General features: G+C 33.5%; 1 protein-coding gene across 2 annotated transcripts in view; it reads left to right on the top strand.

Annotated features, from left to right (window-relative positions):
* The window catches only part of KLHL1 (kelch like family member 1), a 340,600-nt gene that overhangs the window by 99,748 nt on the left and 221,124 nt on the right, over positions 1 to 19,728 (top strand). Inside the window, exon 2 of one of the 2 annotated variants that reach the window (XM_008686634.2) lies at positions 10,991 to 11,173. The exons of the other annotated variant lie outside the window; for it this stretch is intronic. Coding sequence (XP_008684856.2) covers positions 10,991 to 11,173 — 183 coding nt within the window. The remainder of the gene's footprint in view (positions 1 to 10,990; positions 11,174 to 19,728) is intronic. 2 annotated transcript variants of the gene reach the window in all.

The raw sequence follows: 19,728 nt of genomic DNA, 5'->3' as shown, positions 1-19,728 counted from the left end.
TCCCACTCTCTGGCAAGGAAGACATCTAGCATACTTGCTATTTCCTCCCACCGGATCCAGTGATCATAATGTCACAGATGTCATGGAAACATGTAATGTTTTATGTGATATCGAGGTGATAAAAGTTCTTGCACACTGTAAAGAGAAGAGTAGTTGCCATTTCCCTGTTGTAAGAATTGAAATGATGCTGATGCTCCTGTTAGAAGGTAAACAAGTTCTGATTTCCTTAATAATGTTGATCGAGGAAAAAAAAGTGTTCTTCTAGGTTGATAGCTGCATACTAAGTGACAGGGTTGTGTTGATTTTCCTCTGTAAAAATATCACATCTGGAATATCAGCTATAATTATCATCACTACCTGATTATGTTTGTGATAATCTAGTCATTATTCAAAATCCATCTGGAATTTGCACCTACCAAATGAGCAAATTAAGATGGAATATAATAGAATCTTTACTCTTTCATGTTTTAATTTTTTAAATTTATTTATTTGAGAGAGAGAGAGAGCTTGCCAGCAGGGGGAGGGGCAGAGGTAGAGGGAGAAAAAGAGAGAAAAAGACTCCCTGCTGAGCGCAGAGCTCGCCCCTGGGCTTGATCCCAAAACCCTGAGCTTATACCTGAGCTGAAATAAGAGTCGGAAGCTTAACCTACTGAGCCACTCAGGTGCCCCTTTCATATTTTAATTTTTTAACATGCACTGATAACCTGCAAATTTCTTAATGAATACAGGATAGCTTTGGATTTACTATGTTGTAGGTGTGTGGTGGTAATTCAGTCGACACATTCTTCTTTAATAGACCTTCCTTTGTGGGTCAGGAAACCAGTATGAGAATTGTGATGGTTTCTGAATGCAGTTTTTCCAACTGTGCGTTCTGTGAGGAGGGAAATAACTGCAGGCTGAATCCATCAGCCTGGTGAGGGCACCAGGGTATGGACTCAGGCAAATACCCACTTCGTTGCTTAGCTTTCACGGGCTTCCTCCCTGTCTAGTGGATACGGTGGCAGTTTAAATTTGCAAGGTACTTGTTTTAACTCAGGGGTAATATTTAATAACGACTAGAATGTTTGTGTATTTTTAATTGTATAGTGCCTAGGGCTTGATGTCTAGGGAAAACATGGCTAAATATTTCCATTACAGAAATGTGGCTATTTTTCAGGGTTCTTTCTCCAAAGAACACAGTCTTATAATCAGTGAAGAAACTCTGAATTTCTGAACTAACTTAGAAAAAGTAACAGAGAGAATATAAAGTCCTACCATGATGACTCAATTAAGATTGCTACACAAAAGATCTATACTTTTTCTGATTAAACAGACCAAGTAATAACTTAATGGACTATCCATTTCATGCAGGTACCTCATGATAAAGTTGTATCTTCCAGAGATATTTTCAGTAACTAAAATCTTAACTGATCACGATTCCATTCCTATGATCATAATAGGGACCAGCAATTTTCTTTTCTTTTCTTTTTTCCCTTTCCTTTCTTTTCTTTTCTTTTTTCTTTTTTTCTTTTCTTTTCTTTTCTTTTCTCTTTTTTAATAAAGGATCAGATCGTAAATACTTTTTTTGGCTCTAGAGGGCATATGGTCTTTCTCACAACTACTGGACTTTGCTGTTGTGGCAAGAAAGCAGCCACAAAAGGTACATAATCAAATGGGTGTGGCTATATCTCAGGAAAACCTTATTTACCTTAATAGGTGGCAGGTTTGTTTGGACAACTGGCAGTAGTCTCTGGTGACAACAGAGCTCATATTGTCTGTAATTCTTAAGTGTCATCATCCAGTACAATAATGCCATTGACATCAAGAGCTCAATTCAGCTGTGCCATCAGAACCTATAGTACCTACCAGAGAGCTTTAGAAGTATGCTATTGTTCTCCTTGCCAATAAATTTCATGATGGTGAAAAGAATGTTCCCAAGGCCATCCAATAATTACAGTTACACAGGTTGGCTATGCTAGATCTGCTGTATCGTGCCCATATACATAAGCATTTTTATTTCTTCTACAATATGACTAGGAAATGTTGGCATTACAGATTCTAGGATCCCTTTTCATTCAGGCTTCCATTAGCCCAATAGCTGTTAGAGCCACTACTCTGAATCCTGGGTGAGTAGAAACACAAGATTTTATTTCACCATAATCTGATACCCTGTGAGTCTTTCTCTACAGGCACTTCCCAGGTACCTACTATCTGAGTTCGCACATTATTATAATTCCTTTGTTCTGTGGTACATCTTCTCAGAGCAGAACTTGCATTAATTAATCATTCATATATCAATTTCCAACTGCATTTCATATTAGAAACACTTTCAGATTTTATAGCATTTCCCATTCCCTCTGAGTAGTTGCCTTTCTTCCCAGATTTGACATTTTTTTGTTGAGAACTTTCAGCATCTAAATATAATTTATTTGTCAACTATTCTCATCATGTCCTCAATTATGATTTTCTTTATTTTGAATTTAAAGTCCTTGAAAATATTTCAACTATTTGAAACTAATTTCAACTAATTGAAAATATTTCAATTTTTTAATTTCAAACATTTAAGAATACTTTTAATTTAAATAGGTATACCTATAGATCATATATTTTAAAGTTTAGAAGAGAAAAACAACAAAGTATTATTTATGTTTTACATGATTCTTTATTATTAAAGGTAGATGTAATTTTTCAAGGAGCATATTGCACTGTACTGATACACACCTAATTCATAAAAATACTCTTTTTTTTTAAGATTTTATTTATTTATTTGACAGAGAGAGAGGCAGCTAGAGGGGGAAAACAAGCAGGGGGAGTGGCAGAGGGAGAGGGAGAAGCAGACTCCCCACTGAGCAGGGAGCCTGATGTGGGGCTCGATCCCAGAACGCTGGGATCATGACCTGAGCCAAAGGCAGACGCTTAATGACTGAGCCACCCAGGCTCCCCAAAAGTACTATTTTTATTTTACAAATATTATTGGTTACATTTTTACCTCTGGTATTTCATTAGTAATATACTTAACAGCTTCAAATACATATTTTATTTCTTTCCACAAGCATACTATGAGGAGGTTTTTAATGATATTCTATTTTATAGATAAATTAATTGATTCAAAATGTAGTAACTGATGGAGCCTAGAATATATATAATTTTTCTCTAGCTCATGAGTTCTTCTTTTTATTATTCCGTCTTACCAGTGTGTGTGTGTATTTCAATACTTCTGATAAAAAGCCTTACTTAAAATTCCAATTATCTTATAAGACAAAATTGTACCCAGAAGCAACATTAATGACTATATTCATTTTTCTTGTTTCTAAGTAGTAGCACCTGGTGCTTGAACTTTATCCCTTCTAATATTTCCTGGATCTAAACCTCTCTCTTGGGGGTTAGTGAAAGATTTGAAATTAGTGTGTTTGTATAAGTAGACATTCCTTTTGAACACTGGTTTAGTCTGCCATGCCGATGTATGATGATGATGATGTTTCATTTGCTAAAATCGTAATAATGCAAAGTCGATTCTTCAAATTTACCTATTTACTTAAAAATGTTTCCCTTTTCCTTTCTTTCTTTTTTTTAAATAATGAAATATTTAGGTGTAGAACTTTCAAAGTTAAATAAATATGTAATATTGTGCTTTATTGTCTGAGAATTTTTGCTTACTTTTTGATCTTTGCTATTGTTTACATAATAATTTGTAATAATGACTTCATAATTTTAAAATAGAAATGACATGTGCTTCATGTAAAATATTTAAGCAGTGTAAAGAAGGAATAAAATAGCAAACTTTTGAACAGAAATATTTTTACAAGTTAAAATAAATATTTTACTAGTGGAAACCTGATATGAAGGGAAGCCTGCAGCGTGCGCTAAGTTGCACGGCTAAAACAAATAGTTTTTTTTTTCACTTAAATAACAGCGTCTTTCACTACATTCAAGACTCGCCCAAGAATTATGTATTGGCAATTCCTTTATCCGATATTACAGAAATGTTTTTTAAATTAGTCACGCAAAACAAAAGCTAACTTATTCAAGAGAAAAAGAAAAACTGCTTGCACATTTATTTTTTCATTTTATTTCTACTCTTAAATAGTGACATTAAAGATATAATAATAAGGTACGCCTGGGTAGCTCAGTCGGTTAAGTGTCCAGCTCTTGCTTTCAGCTCACGTCATGATCTCAGGGTCCTAGGATGAAGGCCCGCCACCCTCCTCTGCCAGTCAGGGCCCTGCGTTCAGTGGGGAGTCTGCTTGAGATTCTCCTTCTTCCTTTGCCCCTCTCCACTCCCAGCATACCCTTTCTCTCTTTAAAATAAAGAAACAAATCTTAAAAAAAAAAAAAAAAAGACATAGTAATGATGCTGGGACCTATCTTAATCAGGGAACTTTGTGTAAAATAAATGCATCTTTTCTGTTTAAAGGATCTTTAGAGGCGTCCCAGTGGTGCAGTCAGTTAAGCAACCAACTCTTGGTTTTGGCTCAGATCCTGATCTCAGGGTCAGGAGATGAGTCTTGTGTCAGGCTCCCTGCTCAGTGGGGAGTCTGCTTAAGACACTCTCCTTCTGCCCCTCTCCGCCTCGCTTGAGTGCACTCTCTCAAATAAATAAATAAATTTTTCAAAAAGAAAAGACTTTTAAAAGTATTTTCTAGTGCATTCTTTAGTATTTTCACAATGTACATAAGTGCACTATCAGAGAATGCAAAAGAGTTCATATTTGGGTTATAGCAGTTATGTATGCAATTTTTCTCCTGAGCTCTGGAAGCTATTTGAAATTCAACAATAGCAATTCACACAAACATTTACTAACTACCCTAGGTGTGCCAGGCACTTTTTAAGGTTTGGGGATATAAATTCCTTTACCAAAAGTGTATTTTTGTGTTCTATGAAACAAACAAGAAAAACCATAACAAATTAAGATTAGTACTTGGCCAAGGCCATCTTCTCATAGAATATTCTCATTCATTTATTCAACAAATAATTGAACTCCTAAAATATTCTACATGCCAAAGATGTATGTAAATTATACTGGGTAATTAACGTGTCAGGGTAAACCATGACCCCCCCCAAACAATAAGAGCTAAAAGTCTTTCTGAAAGAAGTAATATTTAAACTGGTCTCTGAAGAAGTAAATTTATCCATGAGCATGTCAATGTGTTATGAAGGTTTCAGGTAAAGAGAAATATATGTGTGAAGGCTGTAGGAGAAAGAGGCATGACATACTGAAATTACTTAGCATGGTTAGAATTAGAGCTTGAGCTGTTACTGGGTCACTCAGTTCCTGTCCCAGTCGCCAAAGCACTGGAGACCCGAGACCAGAATGGGGAGGCAGAGTTTCTAGAGTAGATTAAGTAGAGTACACTTTCAAGAGTGAAAGCGGGCCCCTGCTGGAGCGAGAGTGGCAATGGCACCAAGGAGCTCTAGCTGTGTCCCCTTAAGCCTGCTTTGTGTACATGTAAATTCGGCTTTGATTGACAGTTCTGATTGACAGCTGGTAGCTATATAACATTTTGACCTCTGCGCATGCACCTACCCATTATGCAGTCTAATTGTATTTATTTGTGGATTGTATATTTATGAGTGTCTAATGAGCTTTTGCTGTGACCTTAAAGGTACTAGCTGCACCATTTGTGCACATGCTCAGCTCTCGGCAGTCCTCTTGTGGCCTCTGAGCCAGCTTTGTGGCTAGGGCTTTCCTATTCTATTAACCCTTAACAATGGCTCTAAAGATGTGGCTGTTAACCCCCGGGGTGGTTCCCAGGGCTCCCTCATGCCTAACTGCCTAGGAGAGCTGATGGGTAATAAAACTTGAAGAAAGTATCAGATCATTAGGCATTTATAATATATAATATGTAATTTGAACCATGGAGGCTGGAACTTGATTGGCAATGGGCACAATTTATAATGTAATAGCTTTAAATTGGCACATAGGTAGGGGGTCTTAACATAAAAACAGATGAGTAATTTTTTTTTGTAGCTTTTTTTTTTTAAGTTAATTCACAGTCTAATCTTCTAGAAATAACTATTTCCTGGTGCAAGAGTTATTTCCACCCAATCCCAATACTATTTAGCACAAAAATAAGAAAGTACGCTTCATCTCAGATCTGTTTGGTACAGGAAAAGTAAGTGATGTCCATCCCTGAACTATTTAGCGTAGGAGTAGGAATGCTTGTTGGTCAGTTCTCAGCAATTAAGATAAGAAATGAAAATGAAAGCTAAATAAAGCCACAAGAAAAGACACTAGTGCCCTTGGCAAAAGCAATTTCACTAAATGGGTGGTTAGAAAGCTAGATTGCAATGGATTGAGGAGTATTCAGAGAGTCAGGAATTAAGATAATGAGTGCAGACAATACTTTCAAGACCTATGGTTGTGAAAGGAAATAGAAAGGAATAGCTATGGCTTGAGTGTTTGTGAAATCAAGAAAAATTTTTAATTGTATTTTTTTGTATATCACAGGTTGGTGAATTCTTTAGCATGTTTAAATTCAGATAGGAAGAAATCATATTGCCCTTTTAAAATTGCATTTCTTGGAACTTGAAGCTTTATGTTGTTGGGCCACAATAAAGATATGGTGTCAGATCCTAACATCGGAGAGACTCTTAGATAGGAAAGAGATTATAAAGTTTATTTAGGCTGAAGACATAAAAATTAGACAATACCAGAAATAATACAATGTCAGATTTTTACTTTATGCTTATAGGAAACACTATAAAGATATAATCTCCATTTCCTAAAATTTTAGTCTCATTTGTTAAACCAGTACAGTTGGATATGTGATGAGAAGATTAAATAATAAACTGCGGTTTAAGAATCCTAAGTATTCTGATGTGGAAACTCCTTTTTTAAATCCTGAATCAAAGGTCAAGGTCAAGGAGTTCTACTCATGCCCAGTATCAGGAAATGATTTATGAGAAAATGTGCAAGCACTGTGACAGGGACTTTATAGGGAGAAAATCAAGTCAAACCAACATAACCATTTTTCTGACAGATCAACCAACCTTGAAGAAAAATAACTAGTGTTTTCAGATCTAATATGGAGAAATTCAGAATATTAGAACTTTTAGGAACAAAGCTGGAAGTGAATAACAACTCTGAAAAAATAGTTTGGAGCCTAGTTTCTAGCTCTCTGTTCTTTTGATTTATCCTTTTAAATTACTTTCAAGTTCTTCAGAAAAGACCCACCTCTGTATTATAGTCAAGATTTGTTAGTATACCTGGATTATGGAAAAGATGGTGCTACCTTGAGAATAATTAGCTTTAAATAAATCTTGTCAAATTCTATTTGTTTGATTTGCTGTCTGTCGTCTCACCAAACTCTAAAGCTGATTACTCTATTTCTTTCACTATTTCCTCTAATATCATGTCCACCACAACTTGAGTGACTTGTAGATAAACTACTACACTGAATTCTTTTCTTGCTAACATTTCCCAGGCTATGAAAATCTTAGTGAGGTATAAAACTTTCTGCCCTCAGTATGTTATTTGACTTGTAGGAAATTAAGATAAGGATCTGAATGTAGTCTTTATCTCCAACCCCCTTTAAGCCTATCTGGAGCTATTCTGCAGGAATGTCTCTAGTATCTTGATTTTAGGACCCTATCCATGCAGTCTGGTACCAGACCAGAAACATCAGGATCTCAGTGGGGCAGTTTTGATTTATTTGGCAACCTGCGCTCCTGACTTCATTCTCCACAATTACCTGTAACCCAATAATAATATGTTCATTCTAGATATAAAAGTCCATCCCTCTGTTCATTTTGTGACTTTTCTGTTCAATGCGTTAATGTATAGAAGAATGTTATTGCCACATATGCCTGAGCCTGAATTCCTAAAACATACACTGGGAAATGACCATATTCTGGGGTTCTAATTTGCAAATTTGTGAAAGGCAAACATATGGTACAGCAAAATTTCTATTAGTTTTAAATATTTAAAGGAAAACTGGTAAAGTCTGATGAAAGTAACCATATTGTGTAGACAAATATTGTAGATAACAGAGAACACACATAATTTTAATGGATTTGGATTTGTTAACTTGTCTGCAGTTCTTTTGAATTTTCTGTGTGCACAAACATGTCTTCCGGCAATAATAGCAGGTATATATGTATTTTTTGGTCTAACTCTAATGGGCTTTATTTCTTTTTTCCCTTGTTTACATTACATTGGAAAGACCCTCCAGAAAAATGTTGACTAGAGGTAGTAGTAACGAAATTCATTTTTCGTCTCAAGGAAGAAAGGTTTCCATTAAATATGTTAGCTATATGAATGAATTAGGTTGTTCTATATGATTAAAATGTGTTCCTTAATTAGGTACAACTTACTTGTGATGGATTATTCATTTGATACACTTCTTTTTTACATGTATATATATATAAAATTCAAAACATTTTTCAAAATATAATGAGGGGAGTGGGAGAGGCAAAGGGAGAGGGAGAAAGAATCTTAAGCAGGCTCCATGCCCAGTGTGGAGCCCAATGCAGGGCTCAATCTCATGACACTAAGATCATGACCTGAGCCAAAATCAAGAATCTGATGCTTAACCAACTGAGTCACCTAGGAGCCCCATATATACATTTATTTTTTACATACAGTTTTGTATTTAGTTGCTAGTATTTTGCTTAGGATTTTTGCAAATATGTTTAGAAGAGAGAATGGCCATTAGTTTTCTTTCATTGTAACATCCTTTCCAAGTTTTGTTTCCATGTTATATTTGCCTCGTTAAATTAGTTGGAGAAAAAGTTCTCTGTTTCTGTTTTCTGGCAACTTTTAAGAAAGTCTTTTTCTTTTTTCTTTCTTCCTCTCCCCCCCACCCCCGCCAGTTTTGTATTGGTTTTACTGCCATGTGTAGTTTTGTGTTATCATGGATGGATACTGAATCTTGAATCTTTGTCTTGATGTCTTTAACATAGTTTTGAAAAGCCTTCGCCATTGTGTCTTCAGATGGCTTTTGCTCTATCATGTTTCTCCCCTGTTTTGAAGACTACGATTATATAGTATAATTTCTTACCCTGTTTCATTTGTTTCAGAAACTATTGTTTTTATCTTTTTTATCTCCATATTTTAGTTTCAATATTTTCTATTTATTTTTCAGCTTATGTTTGCCTCACCTGCATGCATTCTGCAAGTTCAGTTCCTCTATCAAAATTTTAAGTTAAATTGTTATATTTCCACTTGATTTTTTCATATAACCTAATATTCTTGAAACTCTCCAGCTTGTCATCTATATTAAAATATGGTAATGACTGTTATTTTCACATCTATAATTGTGATCCTTCTATTCAGAGATACATCTGTAGCACCTCAGAGCCTGTTTCTATTACCTGTTTTTCTCCCTAGGTCTAGTTTATTTATAGACCTGCTTTTTTTTTTACCTTAATGTCAAGCACTACATACATGCATAAGAAATCAGAGTTTCTATGAGGTCATCTTTTTCTAAAGGTTTTTATTTTGACTGTTTGCTGACATTTAGATTGGTACATCACCTCAGTGCACTCAGAGACTTCACCAATTCAGACCTAGGTTTCTGTCTTTGTATTATCTTGTCAATTTCCATTTCCCTTGACTCCTAGGATAGAGCCCTTCAGGGAGTTCAACTGAGACCCTGTGTATTTACCAGAGTCCCTCATTCTTGCTGGTCCTTGAATTCAAATTTTTATCTTTCAAACTCTATTTAACTCGCCAATCTCCAATAAGCCATTTTCTGCTTGTCTAGCAGTACTTAGGAATCACAAATACCTCTGGGGGAAAGTGGTGGCACAATGACAGCCTTTCCCAAACTTTCCTCCTTTATGACCCCTCATCTGTCTCTCATGTTCTGGCTACCTTTGGAGCCCATAATCCCAAAATCCATCTTTTTGCCCAAGTCCCATGATACTGTTAGCTATTCCATTAAGCTGAGTTTCTCAGATTCTCACCCTATGCTGCTTATAATTAATACCTCTAGAGGGAAAGAAAAAGTGTAGAATTTTGAGCTGACTTCCATGAGTCTTTATTCTAAGATCTTGGTCTTTCAAGTCCTGGTTTTCTTAGTAGTTATTATTAAATTCATGTAGTTATTTTGATATTATATATAACATTTTTTCTGGTGTTCTTGGTGAGGGGTTTAGTCAGCTACAAGCTATTGTCCTATAATTGGAAGCAGAATTCTCCGTACTTTCCATCTTGAAATAAGCTATTTCATTATTATTGTTAAAAACTAATTCATTTTCATTTTTAAATTATTACAAGGACTTAATTAGCACAGCATCAGAATATTTCATTGGGTCTTCTGGGCCTATTGTGCATATTTTGAGAGTCCTCTCCTTAATATGGAGTATGGTATTTTAAAGCCTTCATTGTGAAACAGTCTATGATATTAATAGATGTGATAGCCAAACTTAAATACCATGGATTTTTCAACATTTTTAAGTTTATCACATATGCATTCATATATATGGTTAAAATATTTGTTAGTATTGAGCTACTACATTTTGTACATTTTTTTTAATTAGTTGGGTATGGAATATGAAACTCAACAATTTACTTTCAAATTTATTGCCAATCTTTTTTACAAACCAAGTTTCATAATTTCTCATCATGAAAATCACCTACTTCGGTAAAGGAACGTTTACTATAACCTCAGAGGAATCATAATTTAGAATAGTATAATTAGATGATCTACCTCAATTTCAAATGAATTAAATTAACATTTTATTAGTAATCAATTTTAGAAGAGGCATGTCAGTAATTTACTATTTCTGTTACTTTTTCAGGTTTTTTAACTTAATGTCCTACTAAATATAGATAACCTACCTTTTAAATCATTTTAAAACTAGAAAAAAGATAATTAACAATTCATTTATTGCTTCTTAGAGCAAATTATTTCACCCAAAGTAGATTTTTCTGACTTATATTAATAATGATTAACATAAGGAGACATGCACTGATTTTCCCTATAAATATAACTCTAAAACTCTGTGCATTGTTTTGGACAATTCATAGAACTTTATAAACACCATCTTTTTTGTGTGTGATTTGTAGGCTGACAGCAGCTAGCCATTCATTGACACCTCAAAGTGATATGGACTCCAGTAGCTCTGAAGAATTCTATCAGGCTGTTCACCATGCTGAGCAAACCTTCAGAAAAATGGAAAGTTACTTGAAACAACAGCAACTCTGTGATGTTATTCTGATTGTCGGGAACCGAAAGATACCTGCACACAGGTATAGTCATCTGTCTTTGTTGGATACGTGCATCCATATGTTTAGAAGTGATAGTCTGGTGTGTAGAATGCAAATCTATGATTGGAGAACTAAGAATCCATTTTTTGTGTTTGGTACAATAAAACATTATTAATGGGTACTGGGATTTGAATTTCATATACTTTTCACGTGCCATGGAATATATTCATCCTTTGATTTTTCCCACCATTAGAAATGTCAAATCTGTTCTTAGCTTGTGGGCTGTGCAATAGGCAGCAGGCCAGACTTGGTCCATGGGCCATGGTTTGCTGATCCCTGTGTTAAAGAACGCAAGATTTCAAGCCTTTGATTCATGGAAGAAAGAAAAGGGTTCAAATGCAATTCGAGATGTTTTGATTTTGATATTTTGTTGTGAATTTCCAAGTATTTTATCATATAATATATATGATATGTGTGATAGTTCATTATAAAAATATTGTGTTTGTGTGTTTCCATGTGTTTATCCATTAAGTAATTGTTATGCTCTCAAATGTTGTCAGGCTCAGAGATTAGATGATCAAAAAACTGTGAATGAAAGTTAAGATTTTCCAATAAGAACAGCGGGAGTAACTTTATATTCCATCTATTAACACATGTTTTATAGTGCTATGATTTAAATGCAAAAAACAAAAGATGAAGCATACAGGTAAATTTGCAGAATTTGAAATTGTAATATAAAGGTATCCTAATAAGCTTTGTCAAATAATCATAGCTAAATCTATAGTAGTTGAGAATCCACATTTTTAAGGGAGCTTGCATTATTTTTCTTTTACTCTTTGTTTCTTTTGGGGGGAGAATTATAATGCCATTTTAAGTAATCTCTTTCGATAAATAAAGTAAATATAAATACTTCAAAAATAAAACTTCCTCTACCTAGGGTTGATAAATAGTCCATTTTATGAGATTCGTGATCACACTAAGATGAAATCCATTTTGACTTAGGAGAATGTACCTAAGATCTGAAAGGAAATATATGTTTCTGCCAAAATTAAAAGGAAATTAGGTTATCTTGGGTATATAGTATTTGTTTCAACTAGGAAATTCAAAGTATTTCATGTTGACATCTTTATTTTCCATTTATTAATTTTTGAAAAATTTGTAACATACTAACATTATTCTTAGGGTCCAATATATTTGAAAGCTAATACACTTTTAAACATTCCTTATATATTTATGATTTATAATTCTAAGTTACATGAACTAAACATCTAGTTATTTTGTGCATGAATTTCTTATCAGTTTACTTACGAAAATTCATTAAATTTGATGTTGTGTTTTTACTTGTTTTTCTATTTTTTATTTTGAAATTGTAATTGAGAAAAGAATTTTAATTTAATTTTGATACTTATTATTTTATTATTTTAAATAGTTGAATATATAGGCAAATAGCCTTAGGGTACCTTGATGTATGTTGTTTAATACTATTATTGCTAATGAATTGGTAGAAAGGGTAAGTTATCAACATATAAAAAATATTTTCAATGTACTCCTCTTTCCTGTATTTTTAATTTAAATTTTATTATTTAGAAAATATATATGTAAGTGCTGACTATTAAAAACATTCCTGAAGAATTAAGCTATATTTCTACTATGACAGCAATATTAAAATATGAAAGTGAATTTGATACACTAGAAATGCATAGGAGGGAACATTTAACATTGAATAACTAATGTAGGTCTGGTAGGGTTCAAAATATCAGCTAACTATAGCAACAATTTTAATAATATAGTATTCATATGCATTTTCAGGTATTTCTATGACATGGCATTATTATTGGCAAGAAAGCCATTAACAAATAGTCATTATTATTGAGATATTCAGTGTTGTAATATGTGTGGCAAATATGTAAATTATCCTGAACTATCATCTAAATAACATCTAGATAAAATTCTATTGTAAGAGGTATTCTTAATTTGAGAGTGTAACTAAATTTACTTCATTTAACTTATAAACTGGTTAAATAATTATGTGTATATTATATATATGTATATGTGTGTGTTTAAGAAGATAAAGGGACTCATTCAACTCAAAAGTATATTAGCACATCAAATGCTCATTAATATTTTAAAAGAGCAGTGTTTCATGTCATTTACATAGTCTTATTTTATAGCTTTATATTTGTAGTAATTTAATATTTCTCATTTGAAGAAATTTTAACCAATGTACTGAGAAATTCACCCATGTTAATTATATTCTATATCGTTTTCTTTGTTACTTTTTAAATCTAGATTGTTAATATTATTTTCTAAATAATTTTATTATACAAGTTATTTTATAAGAATCCAGATGACTAAGAAATAAAATTGCTTGTTGCTTTAAATTATTCTAAAACATTTCATACATTTTACTCTGAACTTTTAAATATTTTGTATAGGTAGCAGATATTAAAGCAAGTAATTATTGTCAACCATCTATATTTTCCTTAAATGTGACAAGAAAATTTTAGCCTAAGGCTGTCTGCTAAATTCATGCAAATAAGGATTTATATTTTCTTTACACCATGACTTAAGACTTTAGTACTATCTATTTTATAAGTAATTTATATAATAGTGATTCTAAGTTAAACATACATCAACAAATATGTGGGAAAACATTTATGGGGCACTGGAAAAAGGCAAGTGTGGTTTTTAGTAATTGCCAATACATTGAACATCCTTATTTACACTTTTTGCACAGTAAAGTGATAGTAATTAATGCAAGATTAGCTCTTTACTTTAAACAAATAATCATCTTAGCACTAGTAACATGAGAATGGATTTTGAAGTTATTTTGTTATAATTTGATTAGCGCAGAAGAATATTGCCTTTGGGCAAAATATATATGATGTTACCATCATTAGCACTGGAACATGGGGCTATTATAATAATTTCAAATAATGAAAAAAGAAACAATTTACATTAAGATCTACTGCTCCTTCAGGAAAGAAACTGAATGCTGATCTTATAAGCATTCACTAAATATCCATTCATAAAGTCATGTATATTTAATTTCTTATTATTATCTCATCATTCAAAACTTTCAAATCAATCCCTACTTAAACTAATAGATTATGACTGTTAAAGGGCTCTCTATAAAACCCTTTGTTTTTGTTCTAGTTATATTGTATATATGTTTTAACTTGATATAACTGGGAGAGGGGAAGATAAGAGAAGCTGAAAAACCTTTGTTTCACTTGTTTCCCCATCATTTAGGTATCATTTTAATGTCCTCCTTATACCTACTACTAATATTCAGCAGTACATCAAGCATCTTTCCTTGCATAAAACAAATGTATATCAAACATGTATGCCTTGGTCTATTCCCTGTGGATGATGTAAAGGGATTATAAAACATGACACTTTTCCACACGAAGTTTGCAATAATCTTGAGGAGGAAAGAATAACCCATAGGACAATTAAGAAAATTGTAATAGTGATTGTATATTACATTATAATTGCAATAAAAATATATGGTTTTGATTCCAAATGCAAGAGATAATCAAATAAGGAAATGAGCGGTTTTTCAGAGAAATTGTCTTTGCAGTCAGCCTCGTGGAAAAAAAACAAGTGTGTTATTTTAGATACTGAGAATAATAGGGAAAAAATAGAGAAGTAAAGAATTTGTGAAAATTATGAGATACTGGCTTAGTTAAAGTGGAGTCATTGTATTGGAAATCCTGGGAAATTAAACTGTAAAAGTAGGACAAGAATGATTATGACAGATTTTGAAAACCAGTAGAGAAATTCGGATTTGAAATCATATGCAAAATTAGAAGTTCATGTAAGTTCCTGAAGAGGGGAGTAGCATAGTTAAGTCAATAATAAAAATAATGCTAGTTAACATTCACTGTGTTGGTTATGTGCCAGGCCTTGTTGGAAGTACTTTGAATATACTAATCCATTTTGTCCTAAAAAGGAAGGAAATCCTTATTTTCCCCACCCATTTCTTACAGAGTAGAAAATGGAGAAATGGAGAAATTAAGACATTCACCCAAGTTATTAAGAGGTAGAAACAGAATTCAAACCCAGGCAGTTCTGTAGAAATAATGTATTAACAACTACAATAGACTGCCTATCATAATTTGCAAAGATAACTCTGAAAAATGGGACCACTTTAGAAAATGTTTAAAAAATGGGCCAGCAAAAGCGAGTTAATGGTCTAGGAAGCTGTTAGAGTTAATCCAGGCATGAACTGAGTACTATGTAAGCATAGAGAAAGGAATGAAGTGAGAAATATTTTGGAGAACCATGTCATAAGTAAGTTTTCCTGGAACTAGAGCTGGAGACTGGAATTCAAGTATGTGTGGTTTATTAAAAAGCGTCCTCAGAAGAAAGGGAAAAGGATAGGGCAGAGGCAGGAGCAAATCAAAGTTGTAGCCATCCGCTAGAGCCGCGCTTCATCTTTAACTCCAAGAAGCTCTGGAGCATGACTTGCTGCAGAGTTAGTCATACTTTGAAGAAATAAACAGCATTTTACACTCTGCTTTTATTATTCATTGCCATTAGGCCCACTCACAGGTGACAGTAGGGGAAGGTTGTGGCGGTCAGGGGATGAGGTAAGAGGAGCAGAACACATAAACTCTCAGGGAGGCAGCTCCTATTGGGCCAAGTGGGGATTCAAGGGAAGGGATAGCTGGGACAAGTTAGAGGATATCACTGGCACGGGGGGCATAGTTGTGCCTCAGAAAGCGGGTCTGGCTAGAGTAACCACAAAGTCCAATTCAAAAGGATGGATTTTGTGTCATATTCGAGATAGGCAATGAAAGAGAAAGAGACATAAATAATGAACTACTCTGAAAGTTCAATACATTGGTGGTGCACCCATTAGTAACAGAGAAGTAAAAATGAAAAAAAAGAATCTCACAGGGAAGACTGAGTTTAGTTTAGAGCATCCTGAAATACTACCGGGCTATTTGGTGAGCAGTTTCTGTAGGCATTCAAAATACATGGCAAGATTTAAAACCACCATCATGGTAATAATTAAGGCCATGCTCAAGGATGATTCTGAAACAGTAAGTGTTAGAGGGAAAAATTTAGAGGTCTGAGAAAAAACCTAGAGCAATGAGAGGGTCAAGAAGTAAGAGTAGAGAGGGAAGTCAATGAATCAGAGGTAAGCTGAGATAACAAAGTCTGTACTGCCTTAGCTAAAAAGGGGATTTAAAGAAGAGGAGGAGGTCAATAATGTCAAACACTGCCAATAAATTGGAGTAGGGCTAGAAAAGTTTAATAGATTTGGAAGGAAATAAACTTGTGATGACCTCAATGAGAGATTTTCCAGAATGGCTGCATGCATTCACATATTTATGCATTTTCTGCTCTTGCTTCCCTTGCATTAATAGTATTTATATATGTACATATAAAGATATTACTTTCTGTTATGCATTAAATTCCTCCTCCAAAATCTAATTCCCATCTCATGTGTCACTTAACCTAAATGCAGTATAAACTTGTTTGCGCTTCCATTACTGAATGAAAGAATAGAACATACTTTGTATGTTATAGTTGTTTGAGAAGATTTCATGTAATTAAGATTGAATTCTACAGGTTACATATTTTCCTCTATATGGCTGTCTCCCTGTTACAAATAAAGCCTTTCTGTGTGTGAGATTAAACTGGTTAACTTTATATCAATATACTTCTTGTGCTCTAGGAATGATATATATCTCTCTGGTTTATGACAGCTTATTTTCATAGCATATAATGTTATATTTAGTTCTTTTTGATAAAACTGAATTTGACACTGTTCTAATTGGTGTGTAATAAATATTTGAAGATATCTCTATCTTCATTTTGTCAGATTTTGAGGATATAAAGAAATAACATGTTTAGTTACTAATGGCTCAATTATATGTGTAACAAATTCATAACTTTAAATATGGAACATATTTCCACCCTAGGCATTAATATTAATAGGATAGCTAAAATCATGGATCCCATAAAGTACCCTTTAAATGCATAAAATTTATATTGAGTTAAACTTTTTTTTTCAGTTAAAAAAAGGAATGTCTCTCTTTGTTGAAGTTAGCTTTTACCACACCCTTCACTTATAGAGAAATAAGATATAAAGCAGATAAAATTACAAAATAAATAATTGAAAAAGAATATCTCTGGATTTGAAAACTATGAAAACTTTTAGATAACAATGCCCTGTGTTGACCTTTATTCTTCATTTTCCCCTTACAATGTTCTTAAAAAGAAAAGTGCATCCTGTGGCCCCTGGGTGATGCAATTGGTTAAGCATCTGACTCTTGGTTTTGGCTCAGGTCCTGATCTCAGGGTCGTAAGATTGAGCCCCATGTCAGGCTTTGCGCTCAGTGTGGAGTCGGCTTCGGACTCTCCCTCCCTCTCCCTCTGCCCCTCCCCTTGCACACTCTCTTTTGGTGTCTAAAAGAAATAAATAAATCTTTAAAGAGAAAAAAAAAGAAAAGTGCATCCAAAGTTTACCCTTGTTTAGCTTAAAGATGTAAGCATCATATTTGGTTCTTTTGACATATCCCCTATCCCTTTTTGAGCATTTCCTCACTTTCTAGAACAAAAGATGTTCCAGGCTTGTTTCGTGCTTTCCCTGTTTCAGCCCTGTGGTCTGTTCTTTTTCCAAGGATCCCTTAATGTACATACACTTGTACACACAAGTACACACAGTATTTCTATTTTTTTAAATTAAGAACTGTAAATTTACACTGACATGTCTGATTTCAATCCAGTGTCATAGTATTTATTTTAGTCTCCATTTCCATATTTGTAATTCCATTTCCCATTAATGAGTAACCTTTCTCTGGTGATCTTCAAGAATGTACTAAATTTCCTCTAACCTATTTTAAACAGAAAGAAGTTTCAGAATTTCTAATGTAAACAACTATGAAAAACACACCTCTTAACAACAATGCACTTTTTTTTTACAGTTCTCTATTTCTTTGAAATCAGAATATATCGTCAAAAATTTTACTCAGTGTTTTTGAAATTTCTATTTCCACTTAGGATTTTCTGGTTTTTATTTATTTATTTATTTTAGAGAGAGTGAAAGAGCATAAGCAGGGGAAGGAAGAGAGACACACTGACTCTAGCTGAGTACAGAGCCCGATGCAGGCTTGATCATGACCTAAGCCGAAATCAAAAGTTGGACACCCAGATCACTGAATGACCCAAGCGACCCTCCATTTAGGATTTTTAAGTACATGAAAAATCTTCATTCCCCTTAAAATGACAATAAATCATCAGAAAATGAAGTATTTATACCTTTTCTTTAACGCTGTCAGAAACCTGTGGCATAAACAGGAAAAAAATTAAATAACTAAAAATGAGAATGACACTCCCTTCTTAGCCTCAACTTTTTTTTTTTTTTTTTTTAATAATGACCATTATACAACTGAAAGTTGCAATACAGGGGGAGAAAACAGAAGAATGTAATCCATTGTCAAGAGTGAAATCAGTCAGTGGAAACCAACCTAGAGATGATCCAGGTGCTAAAATTATCAGGAAAGGGCATTAAACAACTATGAAAAATAAAATATTGGTAGGAAAAGATGAATATAATGAATTAAGCAATGGGAATATTAAGAGAGATTTGGAAAAATTCAAGCGACTACAATTCATCTACGGTAAAACACAGAGTAGAAAAAGGTTAAAAGAAAATGAACTAAGACCCAACAGCCTGTGAGGTTCTGTCAATTACTGAAACGTGTATGTAATTAGAGTCCTAGAAAGAGAGAGTGAATTGGATGAAAAAAAAAATAGGAATTATTTGCAGGTAACTTTCTAAATTTGATCAAAAAAGATCCATCCACTGCTCTAGGAAGCTCAGAAAACCATAATCAGAGGAAATTCCAAGTAACCACACGTAAGCATATCATTGTCAAACTGCTAAAATCCTAAGATAAAGAGGGGAAAAAAGTAACAAAGAGATATAAAGGACATAGTAATTCAGGAAAACAATTATAAGAATGAGAGCTGATTTTCTGTTAGAGACATTGGAGCCTAGATTATAATAGAATATTACTTTTTTAGTCCCAAAGGCTAGAATTCTATATCAAGTGAAAATAACTTTTTAAAGATATTTTCAATGCAGCTAAATAAAGACCTTTTTAGATAAATGAAAACTGGGAGAATTTATTGTCGTCAGACCTGCAGTACAAGAAATACTAAAGAAATTTCTTCCAGTTGAAGGGTATTGATACCAGATAGAAGTCTACTTCTTCAGGAATGAGTAGAGCCCCAGAAAAGGTGAAGAAGGAGATAAATATAAAATAAATTTTTACTTTCACATATATGTTCTTCTTTTAAAAAATTCTTGATTGATCAGGATTCGGTAAGCTGAATTATGCTGTTGTAAGGCTCTAATAATATTCATGAAGTAGTATACTTTTATTTGATGATACTCTTACTAGTTAAAGATCAATATTGTTATCTCTAGATGGAATCAGCAAACTTCTGTGCAGGGGCAAAATCTGGTGTGTGGCTTATTTTGTATAGATCATGAGCTAAAAGTTATTTTTGCATTTTTAATCAATTGAACTTTTTTTTTGAAAGGGAAGTATATGACAGACTATATATATATATAT

This window comes from Ursus maritimus, unplaced genomic scaffold (assembly GCF_017311325.1).
Source record: "Ursus maritimus isolate PB19 unplaced genomic scaffold, ASM1731132v1 scaffold_10, whole genome shotgun sequence".
Classification (NCBI taxonomy): Eukaryota; Metazoa; Chordata; class Mammalia; order Carnivora; family Ursidae; genus Ursus; species Ursus maritimus.
Note: the sequence above shows the minus strand (reverse complement) of the source record. Positions and strands in the feature narration are given on the sequence as shown.